We start from the raw sequence: 24,104 nt of genomic DNA, 5'->3' as shown, positions 1-24,104 counted from the left end.
AAAAACAATTAATCATACAAGTCTTTATTTGTTATAGACAAATTAATTTAATTTTGTTTATTTGTGGTTTCTGAAAATTTACAAAATCCTTCCTTAAAAATAAAATATAGGATAAGTAATATGTTACTGCCATCAAGAGCGATGAGAGACTAATCGAAGTGAAGCCATCTAGTGGCCGACGCCCGTAAACATTTTTGTTGAGTACTTGAGTTACTTATCTATAACTAATTTATGTGTATTATCTATGACTGATAAGCAAGGGCGTGTGGCTCTTACGATAGTCGCTTTTGTTTCAACATGAAATAAACCTTAAAACAGGTAAATATAGATTATTTTGGTGTAGTAGTGGGTGTTTTCTCAAAGGCACGTTCGCAATTTGAACTCTAACGCTCTGCTAAATAGTATTTTTGCAAAGTAACTGATGGTAGGACCTCTTGTGAGTCCGCACGGGTAGGTACCACCGCCCTGCCTATTTCTGCCGTGAAGCAGTAATGCGTTTCGGTTTGAAAGGTGGAGCAGCCGTTGTAACTATACTGAGATCTTGGAATTTATATCTCAAGGCGGGTGGCACATTTACGTTGTAGATGTCCATGGGCTCCAGTAACCACTTAACACTAGGTGGGCTGTGAGCTCGTCCACCCACCTAAGCAATTAAAAAAAAACTTGAGTAAAAATGTAAATATGAAATAAATCCACCTTTCTGTTGGTTCAAATGATATAAAAAGTAAGATTTAATTTTTTATTAGCTGCCACAATATGCAGACGGGCGCTACATTGGCTAGAGACACCATTGCTGGTACGGCTCTATAAAGGAGTAGTGTGGCTAGCAAGCCAGCACTAGTACCGTACCAACTCCTGCCGCGAAGCCGTTATGCGTTACCGTTTGAAGAGTGTAAGAGAATGCATTAGCATTATAATATTGATAAGCTCCGGTAACCACATACCACCAGCTGAGCTGTGAGCTATCCAAATTTAATTACAAAATCGAAAATAAAGCATTAAAATTGTGTGACATTTTTTTACCGCTTTCATTAGCTCACATTTCGGGTACCAAATTTACGTTTGTATAAAGGTTTAATGTTGTAACACTACATAGTATAAAACAAAGTCGCTTTCTCTGTCCCTACATCCCTATGTATGCTCAAATCATGAAAACTACACAACGGATTTTGATGCGGTTTTTTTTCATAGATAGAGTGATTGAAGAGGAAGGTTTATGTGTATAATAACATCCATTAAATATTGGAGAAATCAATAATAAATTACAGTTTCCGAAGCGAAGCGGGGGCGGGCCGCTAGTTTAATAAACATACAATATAACAAGCGCGTTGTTTGTATAATATCTTACTAATATAGATAACGCATTCTCATATTATCATTTGTGAGTCAGTGCGACTGTCGTTGCGAGCGAGACTGCACGCGATCCGTAAAATGTTCAACAAAACGTATATTATCTTAGTTAATAAATTTACATCACGACAGAATGTTAGGTGAGTTTCGTTTTTGACTGGTCTTAGGTCTAGAGCACATTAAGCCCGCACGGGGAATAGTAACTTGTCTACATGTCTACATGTCTACATGTCTTGATACATTAAAATCGGGACGTCAATCTCAGGCTTTGAATGACGGTGTTGTCGACTTAACAATAGATGGGCCAAAGTTACTAAAGAATATATTCCCAGTTAAGGCTGTCAGAACGGATTCATTTAATTATGTTTGCTCGATAAACAATGCAATAATTCGCGTTGTGATTAAATATTCCAATGTAGTATTTGACAAATATAAATATATACTTTCATTGTTTCATTGGCATATAAAACTAAATACATTTATTTACCAGTAGTATATGGTTAATAATGCCCGCTTACCTTGCGAAGACATTTTCCTTGTCTTTCAATCTAACATTAAAAAAAATAGAATTTAAATGCTATTTACGCACACAACAATGTGTGTACGTACGTACGAGTCCACACATACAACACGTTGTATGCTAATTTCATGTTTCGATATGAGTCGTCTATTATCAAAGGTGGCAATCTGTGCATTTGAACAAAAAAATGTTATTGATATGTCAATACAGATTGATTTGAATATAATCGTCTCCTTCAAAGAATACGGTTCAAAACCTGTATTAAATAAAGTATTAACTTAACCTGTTATTTATCTAAGATGTCGTTCAGAAGAGTTTTGTGACTGCCAATGGAATACAAAGTCAATAATTCGTTTTTCTGATTTACCAATAATTGTCCAAAAGTCACATTGCCGGCTTTGATAATAGTCGACTCACTTATTTGTAATGAAACTGTTTATTTAACACTGTGAACACATTTAAAATAAAATTATTACGACTGCAGCGCGAAAGAATGTACGTATTCAGAAGGAATTGTGTATTTTTAAATGCTGTGGAACATTTTAAATTTCTGATACCTGGAAATTCGGAAGATTTTTCAATTTTTTTAACCGATTTTACTACCAGAATAATAAATAATCATTATTTTTAACTGACTCCAAAAATTTGGAGGTTCTTAAATCGACTGTTTCTTTGTGTAGTTACTACCTCAGAATTTTTATCTTGGTGAAACCATTTTTTTTAATGGAAATACTTATTATGTGGTCCCATTTTAATATTGTCAACACCTATAAGGTAGTGACAATATTCAACAGTGTTATTCTTAATAATGCTTATTTTATTTGTTACGATTACATTGTTGATGCTCTCGATAGTAAATATATAAATATCGTTAAATTACGTTTTCTTTTTGTTAAAATTATGTATTTGCACTAGACGCTGTCCTGATTTAGTCTCCTTACACTTTCAATAAATATAACTTTAAAAAAATCTATATCGCACTATTGACGTATTGTAATATATAATAATATGTAAGGAAGTAAGTCATAAATGAGCTCAAGTTGGAATAAATTAATATTGGATTAAACTATGAAGTAGTTGTTAGTCACTTTTTGTATAGCCAGCTCTGGTAGACTAGATGGACTACAAACATCAAGGACTGCAAACTCTATGGTTCAAAAACATCGGCAACGCTTCGACCACAGCCTATTAGGTTCTGCCTCACACGAGTGAACATAGTGCATTGACCCGTATTGTCTACATCTAACTGGTATATCAGGTATATTACACCGTTTAACATACCTGTGATTTACGAATAGACTGATATGTCAAACTTTTGAATTTGGACTGCTTTTTTTGTTATTTTTTGAAATATTTTGAGCTAACCTAACTCTAAAAATCATAGCATAAACGCACAATCTTCTGTGACAATTTAAAAGACATATTACGTTCCGTGAATTTTACGTACAATTTGTTTTCAACAGTTTTTCATAGCATTTGTTATAACATTTGTCATAACATTGTTTCCGTGCTATGAAATGTCCTTCTTCAAACGAGGCTTGTGGAGAGTATTAAAGGGTAGGCAGCGACTTGGCTTTGCCCCTGATATTGCTGACGTCCATTAGCGACGATGACCACTCACCATCAGGTGGGCCGCATGCTCGTCTGCTACAAGGGCAATAAAAAATATCATTCGTTACTTTGCAACGATGGCTAACGATAGCTAATAAGACCATCCTTTTATAAGAAAATAGTATTTTTTTACTACATTACATAATTTCGTAATTTAAAATGTGAGCAATATTAAGTACTTTTCTCAAATTATTGATTCTAAAATCAATCTAATTTCAACTAATGTTTAAGTCAACTTCCAAAGAAGAAACATTAATTTTATCGGAATTAGTATAAAAATAGTGATAAATGTATTAACGATAATCCATTTTAGATATAATGGTAATATAATCTATCTATACAAATAAATAAAATTGAAGTTTGTAATTGTGTTTGTAATAAATTTTGAAGACGTCGTGGCCTAACGGATAAGACGTCATTCCGATCCAAGCACTCGCCGCGTGCTGACGTGCTCATTGTTCGTTCGATCGCCCGACCTCGGTTCGTGGCACATCTGGCGTCCAAGTGTTTTCTCGGAAGTGACTACCTGTGCTAATTGCGTCGCACCGCCGTTTGTGAACGGGCGGACCCCTAAATTCCTGGAATTCGTTCGGCAACTTAGTGACCCGTTTGTAAGCGGACGGTTGTGTGCCGTAATTAATCGTGATTATTATAATTTTGGGGCCTCGCCGTAAGGCGAGTGTGTTTAAAGTCCCGGGGTAGCCCCCCCTGGGCACGTGACAGTTACAATGGAGTCCACGATCGATCTGTTCGCGGAATTCCTCCGTCTGAGGTACCCGACATTATCGGCCGAATTTTTAGAATTTAAGGCCAATCACGCCGCGAACTCAGAAGCGGTCTCCGTCGCGCCCGCCGCTCCCGTGTCCCCAATACTCGCGAGCAAAGCTCCCGCGTCGATCGCTGCGGTCTCGGTTCCAGCCCTGCGCTCATCCGCAGCACACGTCGCGTCCACGCGTTCATCCGCGGCCTCCATCGCGCCCGCGCCGTCCTCTGCCCCCGAGCGATTGTCCGTGGCCTCCGTCGCGACCGTCAACCCCGCGCCCTCTAAAACGCCCGCCTGCGGGTCGCCCGCGCCCTCCTCTTCATCCGACTCGGAGTCGGACATGGAGGTCGATCTTTCCCCCGCCCCCTCGACTGATGGATTCATAGTAGTCCAAAAAGGTAAGAGGCGCGCTGCGGAAGCCCGAGCTCCCGCGGCCGCCAAAGTAAGCAGAGCCGCGAACGCGTCGCGCCTCCGTCCACCGACCCCCGTTGCTCCCCCAGCCCGTGCTACACCGTCGCCGCGTCCGGTAGTACAAAAGAAAATTCAAGCCCCTCCCCCGGTAATCCTTCAAGAGAAGGCAGCCTGGGAACGAGTTTCCCTGGCCCTTAAGGCCAAAAATATTAATTTCACGAATGCCCGTAACCTCGCGAACGGCATTCAAATTAAGGTTCAAACACCCGACGACCATAGGGCCCTCTTTTCTTACCTCCGTAAGGAGCGTATAAGTTTCCATACGTATACGCTCCAGGAGGAGCGCGAACTTCGTGCCGTCATACGTGGCATCCCTAAAGAGTTGGATGCCGAACTCGTCAAGGCCGACCTTCTGGAACAAGGCCTACCAGTAAATTCAGTGCACCGCATGCACACCGGCCGCGGAAGGGAGCCATATAATATGGTTCTAGTCGCCCTCCAGCCTACCCCCGAGGGTAAGCAAATTTTTAACATACGGACCGTCTGTAGGCTCTCCGGTATCGCCGTCGAAGCCCCCCATAAAAAAGGCACTCCTAGCCAGTGCCATAACTGTCAACTGTACGGGCATTCTTCCCGTAACTGTCACGCGCGCCCCCGATGCGTCAAGTGTCTAGGCGATCACGCTACGGCCCTTTGCACTCGCGATCAAAAAACCGCGACGGAACCGCCTAGCTGCGTCCTGTGTCGAACACAGGGTCACCCCGCAAATTACCGCGGATGCCCCCGAGCCCCGAAAATAAATCGCCGCGTCGCCCGCCAAAACCGCCTCCGAGCTTCCCACCCAGACATCAAAGCCTCGGCACCCTCTGTGTCGCAGGCTAAGCCAGCGTTCGTTCCGGCGCCGGTGCCCAGTGGCTCGGCCTGGGCGAAACCGCTGCCGTACACGAACACGGCTACAACTCCCTCCTCCGCGATTCGTCCCGCCCCCGCGATACGCCCCTCCCCCGCGAATTGCCCTCCGACAGCGTCCGACAATCTTGCTCTAGCGATCGACTTCTTTCAATCGATTAACTTTGAGCGCGTTAACGCTTTAGGTGACGCCATCCGCGCCGCCTCCACTGCACAGCACTTCATCGCCGTTGTGCAAGAATACGCCGACGTATACGCGTCGTTAAATACGTACGTCCTCCCCTCACTCCGCCGGTAATCAATGGCGTACAAAAGTAGGCTGAAACCCCTATCCGTAACGATAGGATTTTTTAACGCATACGGTCTCGCAAATCAACGTGATCAGGTTTGTGATTTTTTGCGTGACCATCAAATTGACATATTTTTAGTACAGGAGACTCTACTTAAGCCCGCGCGCCGCGACCCTAAAATCGCGAACTATAACATGATTAGGAACGACAGGCTCACTGCTCGTGGTGGTGGTACCGTCATCTACTACAGAAGAGCCTTGCACTGCATTCCGCTCGATCCCCCCGCGCTCGTTAACATCGAAGCATCAGTATGCCGAATCTCACTGACGGGACACGCGCCGATCGTTATCGCGTCCGTTTATCTTCCACCGGATAAGATCGTTCTAAGCAGTGATATCGAGGCGCTGCTCAGCATGGGAAGCTCTGTCATTCTGGCGGGCGACCTAAATTGTAAACACATCAGGTGGAAGTCTCACACCACAACCCCTAATGGCAGGCGGCTCGACGAGCTAGTCGATGATCTCGCCTTCGATATCATCGCTCCGCTAACCCCGACTCACTACCCGCTAAATATCGCGCATCGCCCGGATATACTCGACATAGCGTTATTAAAAAACGTAGCTCTGCGCTTACACTCGATCGAAGTAGTTTCAGAGTTAGATTCAGACCACCGTCCCGTCGTTATGAAGCTCGGTCGCGCTCCCGATTCCGTTCCCGTCACGAGGACTATGGTGGATTGGCACACGCTGGGCATCAGCCTGGCTGAATCTGATCCACCATCGCTCCCGTTTAGCCCGGACTCTACCCCGTCTCTTCATGATACCGCTGAAGCCATAGACATCCTAACGTCACACATTACCTCGACATTAGATAGGTCATCGAAGCAAGTTGTAGCGGAGGACTTCCTTCACCGCTTCGAATTGCCCGACGATATTAGGGAACTCCTTAGAGCTAAGAACGCTTCGATCCGCGCCTACGATAGGTATCCTACCGTGGAAAATCGTATTCGAATGCGTGCCCTACAACGCGACGTAAAGTCTCGCATCGCCGAAGTCCGAGATGCCAGGTGGTCTGATTTCTTAGAAGGACTCGCGCCCTCTCAAAGGTCTTACTACCGCTTAGCTCGTACTCTCAAATCGGATACGGTTGTAACTATGCCCCCCCTCGTAGGCCCCTCAGGTCGACTCGCGGCGTTTGATGATGACGAAAAAGCAGAGCTGCTGGCCGATACATTGCAAACCCAGTGCACGCCCAGCATTCAATCCGCGGACCCTGTTCATGTAGAATTAGTAGACAGTGAGGTAGAACGCAGAGCCTCCTTGCCACCCTCGGATGCGTTACCACCCGTCACCCCAATGGAAGTTAAAGACCTGATCAAAGACCTACGTCCTCGCAAGGCTCCCGGTTCCGACGGTATATCTAACCGCGTTATTAAACTTCTACCCATCCAACTCATCGTGATGTTGGCATCTATTTTCAATGCCGCTATGGCGAACTGTATCTTTCCCGCGGTGTGGAAAGAAGCGGACGTTATCGGCATACACAAACCCGGTAAACCAAAAAATAATCCGACGAGTTACCGCCCGATTAGCCTCCTCATGTCTCTGGGCAAACTGTATGAGCGTCTGCTCTACAAACGCCTCAGAGACTTCGTCTCATCAAAGGGCATTCTCATCGATGAACAATTCGGATTCCGTGCAAATCACTCATGCGTACAACAGGTGCACCGCCTCACGGAGCACATTCTTGTAGGACTTAACCGACCAAAACCGATCTATACGGGAACCCTCTTCTTCGACGTCGCAAAAGCTTTCGACAAAGTCTGGCACAACGATTTGATTTTCAAACTTTTCAACATGGGCGTACCGGACAGTCTCGTGCTCATCATACGAGACTTCTTGTCTAACCGCTCTTTTCGATATCGAGTAGAGGGAACCCGCTCCTCCCCGCGACCACTCACGGCTGGAGTCCCGCAAGGCTCCGTTCTCTCTCCGCTCCTATTTAGTTTATTTATTAACGATATTCCCCGGTCGCCGCCGACCCAGCTAGCCTTATTCGCTGACGACACAACCGTTTACTACTCAAGTAGAAACAAGTCCCTAATCGCGAGTAAGCTCCAGAGTGCAGCGTTAACCCTCGGACAGTGGTTCCGAAAATGGCGCATAGACATCAACCCAGCGAAAAGCACAGCAGTGTTATTTCAAAGGGGAAACTCACCGCTTATTTCCTCCCGCATTAGGAGGAGAAATATCACACCCCCGATCACCCTCTTCGGCCAACCTATACCCTGGGCTAGGAAGGTCAAGTACCTGGGAGTCACCCTGGATGCATCCATGACATTCCGCCCGCATATAAAAACAGTCCGCTATCGTGCCGCATTTATTCTCGGCAGACTCTATCCCATGATCTGTAAGCGGAGTAAAATGTCCCTTCGGAACAAGGTGACACTTTACAAAACTTGCATAAGGCCCGTCATGACTTACGCGAGTGTGGTGATCGCTCACGCGGCCCGCACACACATAGACACCCTCCAATCCCTACAATCCCGCTTTTGCAGGTTAGCCGTCGGGGCTCCGTGGTTCGTGAGGAACGTCGACCTACACGACGACCTGGGCCTCGAATCGATCCGCAAACACATGAAGTCAGTGTCGTAACGTTACTTCGATAAGGCTATGCGTCATGATAATCGCCTTATCGTTGCCGCCGCTGACTACTCCCCGAATCCTGATCACGCAGGAGCAAGTCACCGTCGTCGCCCTAGACACGTCCTTACGGATCCATCAGATCCAATAACTCTTGCATTAGATACCTTCAGCTCTAACACTAGGAGCAGGCTGAGGAACCCCGGTAACCGTACTCGTCGAACTCGACAAAGAGGTCGACGTGCAGCCTAACCCATGCATCAGCCCGCTGAGTTTCTCGCCGGATCTTCTCAGTGGGTCGCGATTCCGATCCGGTAATAGATTCATTCGCGAAGCAACTGCTCTTGAGTTGTTAGGTCTCCTTCGGAGGCGCTCGGGCAGTTGTTAGCAAATCCCACCCCTCCTGGCTGAGCCTTTGCTCGCCCACCTGTCCTGGTGAAGCTGGAAAGGCCTCCGGGCCACCAGTAATCTCTCAATCATAAAAAAAAAAAAAAAAAAAAGGATAAGACGTCCGGTGCATTCGTGTTGAGCGATGCGCCGGTGTTCGAATCTCAGGCGGGTACCAATTATTTCTAATGAAATACGTACTCTTTTTTTATTTCTTAGATGTGTGGACGAGCTCACAGCCCACCTGGTGTTAAGTGGTTACTGGAGCCTATAGACATCTACAACGTAAATGCGCCACCCACCTTGAGATATAAGTTCTAAGGTCTCAAATATAGTTACAGCGGCAGTTACTCAACAAATGTTCACGATTGACTTCCACGGTGAAGGAATAACATCGTGTAATAAAAATGAAACCCGCAAAATTATAATTTGCGTAATTACTGGTGGTAGGACCTCTTGTGAGTCCGCGCGGGTCGGTACCACCACCCTGCCTATTTCTGCCGTGAAGCAGTAATGCGTTTCGGTTTGAAGGGTGGGGCAGCCGTTGTAACTATACTGAGACCTTAGAACTTATATCTCAAGGTGGGTGGCGCATTTACGTTGTGGATGTCTATGGGCTCCAGTAACCACTTAACACCAGATGGGCTGTGAGCTCGTCCACACATATAAGCAATAAAAAAAATAAAAAAAATAATAATATTAAAGTAACCGCTTTCTATTACATGCATATGAATGCTACGATAAATATACCAAAATAAGATTTTTTTATTTTTATGTCTGTCTGTCTGTCTGGTCCGGCTAATTTCTAGAATGGTTAGATCGATTTTGACAGGACTTTCACTGGCAGATAGCTGATGTAATAAGGAGTAACTTAAGTTACTTCTATTACTTTAAAACTATTATAAATTAAAGTAACGTTTTGTTAAATTCCGAGCGGGTGAAGTCGGGGGTACAGATAGTATTACATATGTTTCTCTTATCAAGACAGCTTTCAAATTTTATTGTAATAACATCAGTATGTACATTTTAACACTGATAGTGGACTTGACGGATACAACAAGTGAACTGATACTAAAAACCTAATAATTATTTTTTTCACAAAACACATTCACCCAAGCAATAAACTCATTAAATTATTGTGACTATCAACAAACTTATCAAGAGTACAAATGTATCTTATCCTATCTATCTATTTATCATATACATGGTATCTTAAATAAATTGTTTATTTTATTCATGGTTTAATAAAACATCGAAATTTCGAGAATCAACACCACAACGTTAATAACCTAAAATGGCTTTGGTTTTTTTTTTATTGCTTAGATGGGTGGACGAGCTCACAGCCCACCTGGTGTTAAGTGGTTACTGGAGCTCATGGACATCTACAACGTAAATGCGCCACCCACCTTGAGATATAAGTTCTAAGATCTCAGTATAGTTACAACGGCTGCCCCACCCTTCAAACCGAAACGCATTACTGCTTCACGGCAGAAATAAGCAGGGTGTTGGTACCTACCCGTGCGGACTCACAAGAGGTCCTACCATTAGTTAAGTCTTGACGCAATTAATACTTTAATTAATTGCTTCAAGAGTTACTTTGCAAAAATACTATTTAGCAGAGCGTTAGAGTTCAAATTGCGAACGTGCCTTTGAGAAATGACTCGTTCGTCCATGTCAATTTGAACTTACCACCACCACCAGTAATAAATTGTCTGTCAATTGTTACACTCTTTTTTCCCTATCCTATTATTACCCAAGTCTAAGGGTTACCAGCGAATAGGTAGCCCCTAGTTCTAGCTACGCCGACAGGTGAGCTCACGGGCTCAACCTGAGGGAATTTGCTAACACTAGTCTTAGCAATAGCAGTGCTTCACTGAATCTACCGCCGGATCGTAATCGCGATCCACTGAGAAGATCCGGCGAGAAACTCAGTGGACTGTGTCAGTGGGTTAGACTGTTACTACATATAGAGTAAAACTTATTATTTACGATTTTCAGCATAAAAATAACAGTATTTTCTTCAGTTTTCGCAAAACGTAGACATAATTTAAAACTACTTTTACAGTTTTTTTTTATTATCTTTACACCATTTTCGACGTATCGAATACTTAATCTCTGAATCAAGTTTTAATTATATAAAATATATATATGTGTATCTATATATTAATACGTGAAGCAAAAACTTTGTATCCCTTTTTACGAAAATTGCGCAGACGGAGGAGTATGAAATTTTCCTCACTTATACAGAACATAGAGAAGAGGTGCACAATGCTAATATTTTTTTAAAATAATGTATAAAAGATACATTAAATCAATAAAGAAAACATTACTATACACAATACCTACCATGTATTTGACGCACACACGCATGCATACTATTTATTGTCAAACTTTTGTTCTTGACGTCTGTGGTCAAATTGAGAATATATTAAATATTGTTTGTCTTTATTAATTTTTTTTTATAATGTAGCCTTGGCGAAATTTGTGATTATAGAAGTATAAAATACAATCATAATAGTGTACAAACTTACAATTCCAATTAATTATAGTCGAATTTCGACTACTGCGGGACCTCTAGTTTCAATAATTGTTTATAATGGAGTATCAATTACTGTGATTCAAATAACGTAACGCATACAATTTACAAGCTCAGAACTGTGGACGACTAACGTATTTCATAAAATTAATTCCGTGTTACGAAAAGTCGTAAAATACTTTTTTTTCTGCAATTTCCAGATGGGCTAGTAATCTTCGTTCGACCACAGACAGCTACCTCCACAATCCAGGGTCAGAACCTTTGACGTTAGCGACGCTCGGTGACATCATCGAAGAGACAGTTCATAAATTTCCTGGTAGAGTGGCCGTGAAGTCAATGCACGAAGGCATCAGTCTTACCTATGAGGAGTTGTTAATACGGGTAACTTATTAAGTTCATCGTCGACGCGTGTTTTCTTAACACTCAATTTGCATTGATCTCTAAAATCCGGTCACCGTTCTCGTCGAAACCGTCGCTTGCGACGAAGATCTCGGCGAGTAAACTAATCCATAGATAGACACAGCCCACTGAGTTTCTCACCGGATCTTCTCAGTGTGTCGCGTTTCCGATCCGGTGGTAGATTTTGCGAAGCACTGCTCTTGCTAGGGCCAGTGTTCGCAACACTCTCGGTTGGAGCCCCGTGAGCTCACCTACACGCAAGGTTAACGCTGATATAGCCTCTCAAGGCTATCAGCATAGGTATAAAAAAAAGATCTCTAAAGAGGCGTCACAAGTGTTACCATACAAGTTAATATAAGCTCACGTATCTAATAAATAAGGGTATGATAAAAATTATAAAATAAATTAAGTCAATATGATTGACTCCTTGGTGCAGTTGTTAGCGTCATCAGCTGATGGTTTTTTGCGATGGTGACTGATGGAGGCTTCGATTCCCAGAAGCACAGCTTTGCTTGCTCCTTATCCTTGTTTCTATATTTGATCTATATTTGCAGCCAGATGAACATATGCTAATTAAAAAAAAAAAAAAGAATCATATTTACTTTCCTCACCCTGTTTTCTAAATTCCAATTTATAGGCGGATTCTATGGCATATGGTCTTCGAAATCAAGGACTACAAAAAGGCGATCGAGTAGGAATCTGGTCACATAACAGCGTTTCTTATTTAGTTTCCTTAGTGGCAGCAGCCAGAGCTGGTTTGATTTCGGTAAGTAATGAACACACGTAAAATTGAAAATATCCTTAACACAATGGGCGTGATTTGTAAAATCTCATTGAATACATAGTCATTGGCTAGTAATCTGTATTTTTTTTATTGCTTAGATGGGTGGACGAGCTCACAGCCCACCTGGTGTTAAGTGGTTACTGGAGCCCATAGACATCTACAACGTAAATGCGCCACCCACCTTGAGATATAAGATATAAGCTCTAAGATCTCAGTATAGTTACAACGGCTCCCCCACCCTTCAAACCGAAACGCATTACTGCTTCACGGCAGAAATAGGCAGGGCGGTGGTACCTACCCGAGCGGACTCACAAGAGGTCCTACCACCAGTAATTACGCAAATTATAATTTTGCGAGTTTCATTTTTATTACACGATGTTATTCCTTCACCGTGGAAGTCAATCGTGAACATTTGTCGAGTACGTAATTCATTAGAAAAATTGGTACCCGCCTGAGATTCAAACATTGCATCGCTCAACACGAATGCACCGGACGTCTTATCCCTTAAGGCGAATTTACATTACGAAATTAGTGGCATGAAATTAATTTCGTAACATTGGTTTTACTAACAGTTTCACGTGTAATTTAATACTTTCGTAATGCATGCATTAGTTTCATGCATGCAAATAAGTTTCGTGCCCTGCGCGATTATTTGGTGAAATTAGTGTCATGCAACTAATTTCATAGTGTAGACGCGACGTGAAACTAATGTCGCGAAAGGGCCTGCGCTGTGCGGACGTGTGTATTGTTAGTTCGGACGCGCTTCAAGCGTTGAAAATGGCAAACCAACGATGGAGTACAGAAAAAAATATAGATCTTATTAATGAATATCAATGACAAGGGTCCCGAAACACCTACAGTAAAAATCAAAATTATCTTCACTCATTCGAAAATAGTTTTTATAACTCTCAGGATCTTCATCTGCTAATTCAGAGACTAACTTCATTGCTCCTAAATGCCTTCTTGAGTTTATAGGTATATAAGCATTTTTTTAGCTACATTGAATATAGCAAATTATAGTTTTGATGCTGAAGGCGCCATGGTTACTGCGATACTGTGGATTTCGCGACACTAATTTTTTAACGAAATTACTTTCGCATATATCGAAACTACTTTCGTGAAACTGAGCTCAACATGCATGACACTAATTTCGTAATGTAAACTCCGCATTAGGCCACGACGACAATGGTTTAATTTTATTTGAAAAAAAACGGCTATGTATAGAATATAATATCCCATGTACCCAAAAAGTGGTGCGATACACTAAATCAAATTCCGTTTGCAGGTTTTAATCAATCCAGCATATGAAAAGAAGGAACTAAGTTTTTGCATTAAGAAATCAGAAATGAAGTGTTTACTGATAGGCGATGCTCTACCGAAGAGGGAGTATTACAGAACTTTAGAGCAATTAATACCTGAATTAAAAGACGGAAAGCCGGGGTTATTAAAGTCTAGAGAATTTCCTTTTTTATCTTCAATTATTGCTGATGGTAGGAACAAATTGCCGTAAGTAGCACAGCTCTAGCTCTTGATTCTGCTTAGCCGTATTTTCATATCTTATGCATATTAAGTAGAAAATATACAATAACACTTTAAAATTTTTTTATTGAATAATTGTGACCTGTAGGGCTGGGTAGTCAATGAGCCTTCTTGTTAAGGCACTTTGTAGGTCGAAATGCGTGATCTCATTGACGCAAAAATTTGCAAAGAGTATAAGCCTAGCTGAGCCTTTGCTTGCCTACCTGTTCTGGTGAAACTGGAAAGAACTTTTGGGCCACCAGCAATCATTCCTTAATAAAAAAGGATACAAACCCACTTAGATTAATACAGGGTGCGTTAAGCATCTTAAGCCACCGCGATTTAAGATATGATTTATATGCAGAGAAACTAAGGGAATTAGGGAAGGAAATAATATTGAGGTAACGCTTGACTTTGCTTTAGTATCTCGTTACGTGAGTCGTTTCCTCATAGACATCATGAAAATTGGTTAGGTTGCAGGGGATCCCTAGTGAATGGATTGTTCCGGGATAGCTACTTGCCGAACCGAACTTTGCTCTTTCGACCAAAATGGATCACTATTATGGTTTATATTGCAGTGGTACTATCTCATACAAATCGTTGACCGAGGATTATAAGAACAGAAGCGAAGTGTCACAATACGTCAAGGAAACCAAACCAAGTGACGGTTCTATCATTCACTTCACTTCCGGTACCACAGGTAGCTAAAGGTATATATTATTTTGTGGGTTCAATAGAAAGAATTCGGTATTCACTTTAGATGAATTAATGGTTAATTTTATGAAACTAAAGAATACGATGTGATATAAAATTGCTAGATTTGTGAAATAGAAAAGCAATTATTACAATACAATAATCCCTTCTACAGCACAGTAGATTTGTTTTGCGTTATAGGAAACGCGTTGTAGGAGCCTATATAACGCTTTATGTACAAATATTTTATAACACAATATAACCAAATTTTTTACAAATCAAAAACTACCAACACAAATTAATAAATTAATTTTATTTTATATCGCACACTATTGGGACAGTGTACAAAAGTATGCGAAGTTCATTATGAACATGTGCATATAATTATAAAATTCACAGTACAGAAATATAACGTGTTCCTCCAACTGTAATCCTCGCGTTGTATGGGGTACCCGTGTTATACGAGGAACTGAAATCGCGTAATATATAATTCGCTATGAGGGGTACAGGGTACCGTGTTATAAGGACGATTACTGTACAATTAAACTTACTTACGACGACGACGAAATCATGTGTCTATAGGTTCCTTTATCCATCAGAAAAACCGTGTTAATAAACCAAAGGAAATACATGTCGCAAATGTAATATCAAATACAGTATCATAGAAAACGTTTCAATTTGTTTGTTGATTTTTAGAAGACCCGCGCTATCTCCATTGGTTACCGCCGCCCGAGACTATCGGGAATATTATGCATTTTGTTAATAGTTTCCGATAGCATTAATTAATTTAATAACCGCGAAAAGTGATATCTACTTATAATTAAGTATAATTATATAATAATTATATAGTTAAGTATAATTTCCGTAATTACTGGTGGTAGGACCGCTTATGAATCCGCGAGGGTAGGTACCACCACCCCGCCTATTTCTGTCGTGAAGCAGTAATGCGTTTCGGTTTGAAGGGCGGGGCAGCCGTTGTAACTATACTTGAGACCTTAGAACTTATATCTCAGGGTGGGTGGCGCATTTACGTTGTGGATGTCTATGGGCTCCAGTAACCACTTAACACCAGATGGGCTGTGAGCTCGCCCACCCATCTAAGCAATTAAAAATAAAAAATCCGAAGTTGAAATAAACAAAATATAACTTCTTACATCAACTCCTTTTGGAATTCTTATTAACGACATTTTCCATTGTAAGGCTCTGTGCTAGAATAATATTTGGTTTGATTGATTAACAGTGTGATTAGGCCTCCCAGAAGATGTACCGACCTATTGAGATTCACGAGGATCCGCTGGATGCGGCAAAAAATTTATCGTTGTGGCGTAGTTTGGGGTAGGTCTATGTCCAACAGTGGCTGAAAGATAGATAGATAGATAGATAGATAGATACAAGACAAAATAAAGCCTTGCTGACCATTCAACAATTTCATTTTATGTTATCCATATTTGTACTTCACAGGGGAACCGAAAGCCGCATTGGACTCGCACCTCGGCGTTGTAAACAACACTTACTTTACAGGCAAGAGAAATACTTTCCACGAAGGACATCATAACATTTGTGTTCAGGTAAATTTTGGACATTCTTGGTCGAAAATTTAGTTTTTGGTAACTTCATCATATATATATTTATATTCCTAAACTCATTATCCACATTTTGCTTGCTGCAATAAGATATTTATATACAGATATGAAGGGACTGTGTGTAACGTTTTTTAAATTATATTTAGCTGTTTCGTGGTAATTCGAACGAAATGTTTCTTTATGTGATTGATTCTTTATAGCATCGGAATAACCACAATCCTATTTATCAAACATACTGCATGTATGTATGTATGTATGTATTTATGTATGTATGTATTTATGTATGTATGTATGTACATATATTTGTTGTCTAAATTCAATGTCGGTGACTTTTCTAGTATCGCTACTAGTATGGCCGCTCTTTGTATGTCAATAACTTTCTAAAATGGAAAAAGACCGTTCACGTGTGTGCTATTATACCTCCATTATTATTTTCACGTATGCCCTATTATTATTGCTATATACATCCTAATGTGCTATTAACAACTAACACCCTTTTATCTAATATTTTAATCCGTCTTAATAATTCATTACGTCACTATAGGAATATTTGTTTGTTATTAATTTACTGTTTTCCATGTTTTATTGTATTTTCAACTCTCTGCTTGTCGATTTCAGGTTCCAATATTCCACGCTCTCGGATCCATCGTGACAGTACTGGGAGGCTTCCGTCACGGGGCCAGCCTGGTGCTAGCCGCACCTATTTACGACATCTCTGCAAATGTGAAAGCTTTGTTTGGTGAAAAGTTAGTTACATTTTAACTTTGACAAGACAAACACTTGTATCGTTGTGCTTTCGACATTACTTCACTCAATATCTTAAATATTTAATATGATGTGCTTACTATTGATTACTTTATCGATGTAATATTTCATCAACTTTATTATGCGTGAAAAATGACTTTATTATGCGTGGTACTGACAATTTAGAGCTTGATAAAGAGTTTAAAGCAATGATCATAAAAACAATCACTCGTAAATCTATATATTAATACGTGAAGCAAAAACTTTGTACCCCTTTTTACGAAAATTGCGCGGACGGAGGGATATGAAATTTCCCACACTTATAGAGAATATAGAGAAGGAGTGCAGAATGCTAATATTTTTTTAAATTATGCTTTAAAATACATTAAATCAATAAATAAAAACATTACACACACTACCATGTATGTATTTGACACGCACACATATATTGCTTATTGTTAAACTTTTGTTATTGCTTATAGTCTGTGGTCAAATTGCGAATAGATTAAATATTGGACTTTTTGGCGGGAACGCGAGGAGTGAAGTTGTGTGATTTGTTTTATTTTGTCTATTTAATGTTTCTTCGGATTTCAATGTGTAATAATGGTGGTTAATTAACTGTTTAATATCTGTGAAAGTGCACAAATGTGGGAAAATGAAACAAAGCCGCTGGACGTAACTTCTCGTGATCCTCTAAAAAGTCCACTGAAAAAATCTTAGTAAATGACCACCATTTTACTGAGATTATATTTCATCCCATTTCATTTCATTTAATTTCATCCCAGTTGATTAATGTCTCAAATTAATCATCTTCATTTCATTTCACTCCATAATATCATTTTTCATAAAAATATGAATATAAATTAAAATAAGACATGACTTAAAGGTCTCAGTTACCAGGTCATAAAATCCTTTAAAAAAAAAAAGATTAAATATTGTTTGCCCTTATTGATATTTATGTCTAAAGTGTAGCCTCGGTGAAATCTGTGATTATAGAAGCTTAAATAGTCTTTGACAATAGAATCATAATAATGTACAAACTTATGATTTCAATTAAATAAAGTCAAATTTCGACTACCGAGAGACTACTAATATATTATTATATTACATGGTACCATGTACTTTAACCACGGTAACCATGGTATTTTTACTGGTGGTAGGACCTCTTGTGAGTCCGCGCGGGTAGGTACCAACGCCCTGCTTATTTCTGCCGTGAAGCAGTAATGAGTTTCGGTTTGAAGGATGGGGCAGCCGTTGTAACTATACTGAGATCTTAGAACTTATATCTCAAGGTGGGTGGCGCATTCCCGTTGTTTTCCATGTGCTCCAGTAACCACTTAACACCAGGTGGACTGCGAGCTCGTCCATCCATCTAAGCAATAAAAAAAAACCACTATCATGTATTTACTTTTCATCCATTTCAGGTGTACAGCAATAACAGGCACTCCCACCATGTTCGTAGACATCTTATCCCAGATCAGAGCCCAAGGTCAGGAGGTGCTTTCTGAACTCCGGGTGGCGGTCGCCGCCGGAGCGCCCTGCAGCCCCCAATTAATTAGAGATATACAAACACATCTCAATGCTGAATCAGTTAAAGTGGGTACTTAGTGCTTATTACATTGTAAATACGTATCACTACCCAATCACCTAATTGTTATATCTAGTCTGCATTTATTTGCTACACTTGCCTCCATACTAGATAAAGTGGCGAGCATACTACAAGTCAGCATTTTTAAGATTGGACATTGGCATTAGATGTAGATGATTAGATGAAAGTACTAAACAGTGGGCAGCGACTTGGCTCTGCCCCCGCATTGCTCGTCAGCACGGACGTCTCCATGAGCGACGGTAACCACTCACCATCAGGTGGGCCGTATTCTCGTCTGTCTATAAGGACAACAAAAAATGTAGTATATACTGATAATAATTAAAGGTACTTTTACGGTTTTCATCTTCACGATAAGAGAATGCTAGATAAGCGTCAACCTTCTTCTCTATTAAACTTATTCACATAAATAAGTACCTAATATTTACATAGTACCTACAGGAGCGGGCATCTGTGGGCTGAAAAACATTTTTATCGTGTGGTGCCTGTATTTATTTTATAATAATTGTAAAAAATATAAAGTTTTAATAATTGAACATAATAAAATTGTTAATTACATTAGATATCATTTATAATGTCAGTCACACATGACATTACTGCTAGGTGTTATCATTAGGTGCGAAATTATTAATACATGTCGCACTTAGCTCGCTTGCTAGTCTCAGAATGACTTACGCATCTAGTTATCGGGAGGTCGCAACTTGAAGCTGATTGAGTGTATGAAATAGATGAATGTTAATGTTACTATCATTGATTTAATGTCAATAGAGTGAAGAAGATATCTCTTGTTTTCACATTGACTATCAACATTTGTTTTGACGATGCGAACAACGTTACATTATTTGTATTTAATTTCCCGTGTTTGTGTCTGATATTACGTACAAAACAGTTGAATAGGTTTCAAAGTTGTCCTATGAAATCGAAAGTCCGACACTGCTAGCCGCAACGCCAAAATCTTTGAATAGAAATTCATTTACATTAAAATTTCAGAGTCTGTACGGTCTAACTGAGACAACAGCTTGCATATTCCAGTCCAACCAAGGCGACAGTATAGACGTCGTAGCCGAGACAGTTGGTTATATTCAAGATCACGTTGAAGTCAAGGTATATGAAGTACTCAAAGTTTTTTATTTATTTGGTACCAAATTAACTAACAGCAAAAGTTGCTCTGATGCGCTGCGAATTTTCCTTTTATCTTAAGTTACAAACCTGCGAAACGGTCCCCTTCGTTTATTTATTTATTTAATATATTTTGTACACACAGCTGTTAGAAGAAACACGACAATAAGGATACAGAGTACAAGGGCACTACTTATTTCATGTTGAAATCTCTTCCAGTAGGCCCGCAGAAGGAAAGAAGAATTAGGAACACAAACCTAGTGCATTGATTACGAGCAAAATATACTTCTAGACGCGTTGCTCAACAATTAAAATCACAAACTCCCATAAAATCTTAGTTAAATATGGAATCCGGAGGCCTCCCCGTCAGTGGTCAAAGATGCGTATTTCTCATGACCTGTACGGTTTGCCATTTGTGTCCATGAAATCCCAATCACGTTCCACTGTAATCTTTACTAATTGTATTCAAAAAGGTGGATTCGTTGAAGCACGCGTGCTCTACTTCTGTCGTGTGTTGATAATACTATGACACACACCTTTCCTGATGTACCAACTTTTTTCTTTTCCTACCTATTCGCTGGTAGCCTAAAAGGCTATTCAAGCTACGCCTGGACAGCTATGTGAAATCACGGGCTCAACCTGAGAGAATTTGATAACACTAGCCCTAGCAAGAGCAGTGCTTCGCAAAATCTACCACCGCATCGGAATCGCGATCCATCGAGAAGATCCGACGAGAAACTCAGTGAGCACGTACTAACACATGTTGGTCTGGGGACCGGCGAGGGGGGCCTAAGAAGACGACGTGCAAGCTGCTCTGCACGCGTTTTACGCAAAAGCATCCGAGTGATGGAAGGCAGGCTATCTTCGACCCACGCTGGTTCTGACTAAGCGTGGTATTTGTAGGATAACTCACTATAACCGCCATCTAGGCGGGCTTCGGATAGCCTGCGGACCGAGAGGGCTAGTGGTCGTGGCGCCGACGACCGCCGGTCCGGCGTCCCGAGGGGGAGGGTGATGGGAGAGATGTGCTCCGCACTAAACGCTTCACTTTCCCCCCTTTGCCTTTTCATGAGTTCTGTGTGTGAAGGGCCGAAATCCGGCGATTTTCCCCTGACCAAAAAGAAAAGGGATATAACAGTATGTAGTTTTAATGTAATTTCTTTAGATATCACCTTATTTAAACAACTTCAGGTGGTAAACGAACAAGGGGAGATCGTTCCGTTTGAAACACCGGGCGAGCTTGTTGTACGCGGCTACAACAACATGATCTGCTACTGGAACGAACCGGAGAAGACTAGGCAAACTCTGGACAAAGACGGCTGGCTGAAGACCGGGTAATAGACCAAGTACAAGATATCTCAAATGAGTAACAGTAACCGTGTGAAAACCCAAATATGATATTTTTTCTTGAGCTAACCAGCTCGGGTCCCTACTGTTGGTAAGCTGTTATTGTTAGGTGGTAGTCAAAGAGATAATAACACGAATTCCGTCATTACTTCGTCGTGGAAGTCATGTTGGAGCACGTTTTAGCGTTTTTGGTACGTATTGACTTATACAAACTGGTACCATCAATATACCACTGGTAACTGTACTAGTATCAACAGAACTAGTAGTAGTACCTAGCATTAGCCCATTGGATCATGACTTCATTCATACATAATATATACCATTTTAGTTAAAATCGAAATAAGATCCTTGCTTTTTTCAGGAAATATAGGAATGAATTTGAACAATTCGTCATTTCCATTTCTATTTCTATTCTATTTTTATACTGAACTAGGTTATCTGGAATATTACTGTTATACTTTAGTAAAGTAAATAACGTAATAGTGTTATTGAAATATAAAATCTTTAATTTTTTTAAATCATTAATTTAAATATTTATAAATTGACGAGAGTATACCAGCTTATTTTATGCCATATTTAGTATAATGTGCTTAGTGCCTAGGTATTTAATGTGGGCCAACTGATCCTAGGGACAAGTTCACGATAAGCAAAGACGGCTACGGCAGGATAGTTGGAAGGATTAAAGATATCATCGTTCGAGGAGGGGAGAACATCGCGCCGAAAGAAATAGAAGATTTGCTGAACACACATCCCGATGTTGAAGAAAGTCAGGTGGGTAAGAAACATAACAGCGACGGTTGCATCGACATACTAAAGTTTTAAATCAAGGATTATAACAATAATTTTGAGTAGTCTCGTAATTAAATTAACTAGAGGTCCCGCAGTAGTCGAAATTCGACTATAATTAATTGGAATTGTAAGTTTGTACACTATTATGATTGTATTTTATATTTATATACTCACAAATTTCGCCAAGGCTACACTATAAAAAAATATTAATAAAGACAAACAATATTTAATCTACTCTCAATTTGACCACAGACGTCAAGAACAAAAGTTTGACAATGACAGTAAATAGTATGCATGCGTGTGTGCGTCAAATCCACGGTATGTAATGTGTGTAATGTTTTCTTTATTGATTTAATGTATCTTTTATGCATTATTTAAAAAAAATATTAGCATTGTGCACTTCTTCTCTATATTCTCTATAAGTGTGGAAAATTTCATACTCCTCCGTCCGCGCAATTTACGTAAAAAGGGATACAAAGTTTTAGTTTCACGTATAAATATAGGTATAGATAAACGGTAAAGTAAGAAGAGATCCACACAGCTTTACACAACATCCAATACTTTATTGTGCTGTATGAGTACCAGAGACTTAGATACATACTTATATACGTTTAAATATATACATATGTAAAGAAACTATATTTCTTTATAGTACATTTGTACAGCGCTCTATAGATCCTGTGTATTTATATAGATGGCGCTGTCGACAATGGTGACATGCGTTGTGAATGAAGAGTTGACATCTGCCATGTTCGGGCATATTGTCTTAAATTAAATTAGATAATTATTTTAGGGAATTTGAGAGTGGTGGACTTTAAATGTCGTTTCTCTGTTTTCAGAGCAATGCCATATTTGTTTCAACTACAATTCCCATTTATAATTCATGGTAAATTCAATAGAAAAGTCTTATACATATATAGATAATAGATAGCCAACATACAGCCAAAGATCACGCAAACCTGTTTACCACAAGAATGTTTAGCCGATGTGGGAATGGAACCTACGACCCTCGACGCAACAGTCGAGGGCGATAATTACTGCACCATTTTTTTTTATTGCCCTTGTAGGCAGACGAGCATACGGCCCACCTGATGGTGAATGGTTACCGTCGCCCATGGACTTCAGCAATGCCAGGGGCAGAGCCAAGCCGCTGCCCACAGAGTAATTCAAAATATATAATTTAGTGTGTGTAATGTAGATAGCCGCGAAACCTTAATTAAAATGATTAGTGCTATTAATTAAGAATTAACATATTCATTAAGAAACATCAAAATGATAATAAATGACATTTATAAAAAATAATAATGGGTAGAGTTATAAAATAATATCTATAATGACAGCCCGGGTGAACATATGACGTTAGTTCTGTTTTATAATAATTTACATGATAATCTATATATTAATACGTGAAGCAAAAACTTTGTATCCCTTTTTACGAAAATTGCGCGGACGGAGGAGTATGAAATTTTCCACACTTAGAGAGAATATAGAGAAGAAGTGCACAATGCTAATACTTTTTAAAAATAATGCATAAAAGATAAATTAAATCAATAAAGAAAACATTACACACACCACATTCCATGTATTTGACGCACACACGCATGCATACTGTTTATTGTCAATCTTTTGTTTTTGACGTCTGTGGTCAAATTGAGAATAGATTAAATATTGTTTGTCTTTATTAATATTTTGTTATAGTGTAGCCTTGGCGAAATTTGTGATTATAGTATGTGTACAAACTTACAATACCAATTAATTATAGTTGAATTTCGACTACTGTGTACGACCTCTAGTCTTATTAAACATATCGTCCAGGTCGTCGGAGTGTCGGACAAAAGAGTTGGAGAAGAGCTCTGTGCTGTTGTGAGGCTGCGTGAAGGCGCTGCGTTGAGTCTCGACGACGTAACAAAGCATTTAACAGGAGAAATCGCACGCTTCAAATTCCCGAGGATCCTCAAAGTCACACAAGAGTTCCCGAAGACCGCTTCAGGGAAGATCCAAAAGTATAGACTGAGAGAAATGATCGAGAAAGGACTATTGTGATGTATCGATGTATCGAATGATTTTGATGAAATAAATATATTTTTTAATTTACAATAAAAA

At 40.1% G+C, this 24,104-nt stretch overlaps 1 protein-coding gene across 1 annotated transcript; it reads left to right on the top strand.

The window, feature by feature from the left end:
- The first annotated feature begins 1,345 nt into the window (after positions 1-1,345).
- On the top strand, positions 1,346-24,104 carry LOC101742019 (medium-chain acyl-CoA ligase ACSF2, mitochondrial). Its single transcript, XM_004926759.5, has 12 exons — positions 1,346-1,490; positions 11,620-11,800; positions 12,456-12,584; positions 13,888-14,108; positions 14,699-14,820; positions 16,275-16,381; positions 17,015-17,142; positions 18,565-18,736; positions 19,737-19,850; positions 21,057-21,199; positions 21,842-21,983; positions 23,817-24,104. Exons 1-12 carry the CDS (start codon positions 1,432-1,434, stop codon positions 24,042-24,044), a joined length of 1,746 nt encoding a protein of 581 aa, XP_004926816.1. The 5' UTR covers positions 1,346-1,431; the 3' UTR covers positions 24,045-24,104.

The sequence above is a fragment of the Bombyx mori genome, chromosome 12 (assembly GCF_030269925.1).
Source record: "Bombyx mori chromosome 12, ASM3026992v2".
NCBI lineage: Eukaryota > Metazoa > Arthropoda > Insecta > Lepidoptera > Bombycidae > Bombyx > Bombyx mori.
Note: the sequence above shows the minus strand (reverse complement) of the source record. Positions and strands in the feature narration are given on the sequence as shown.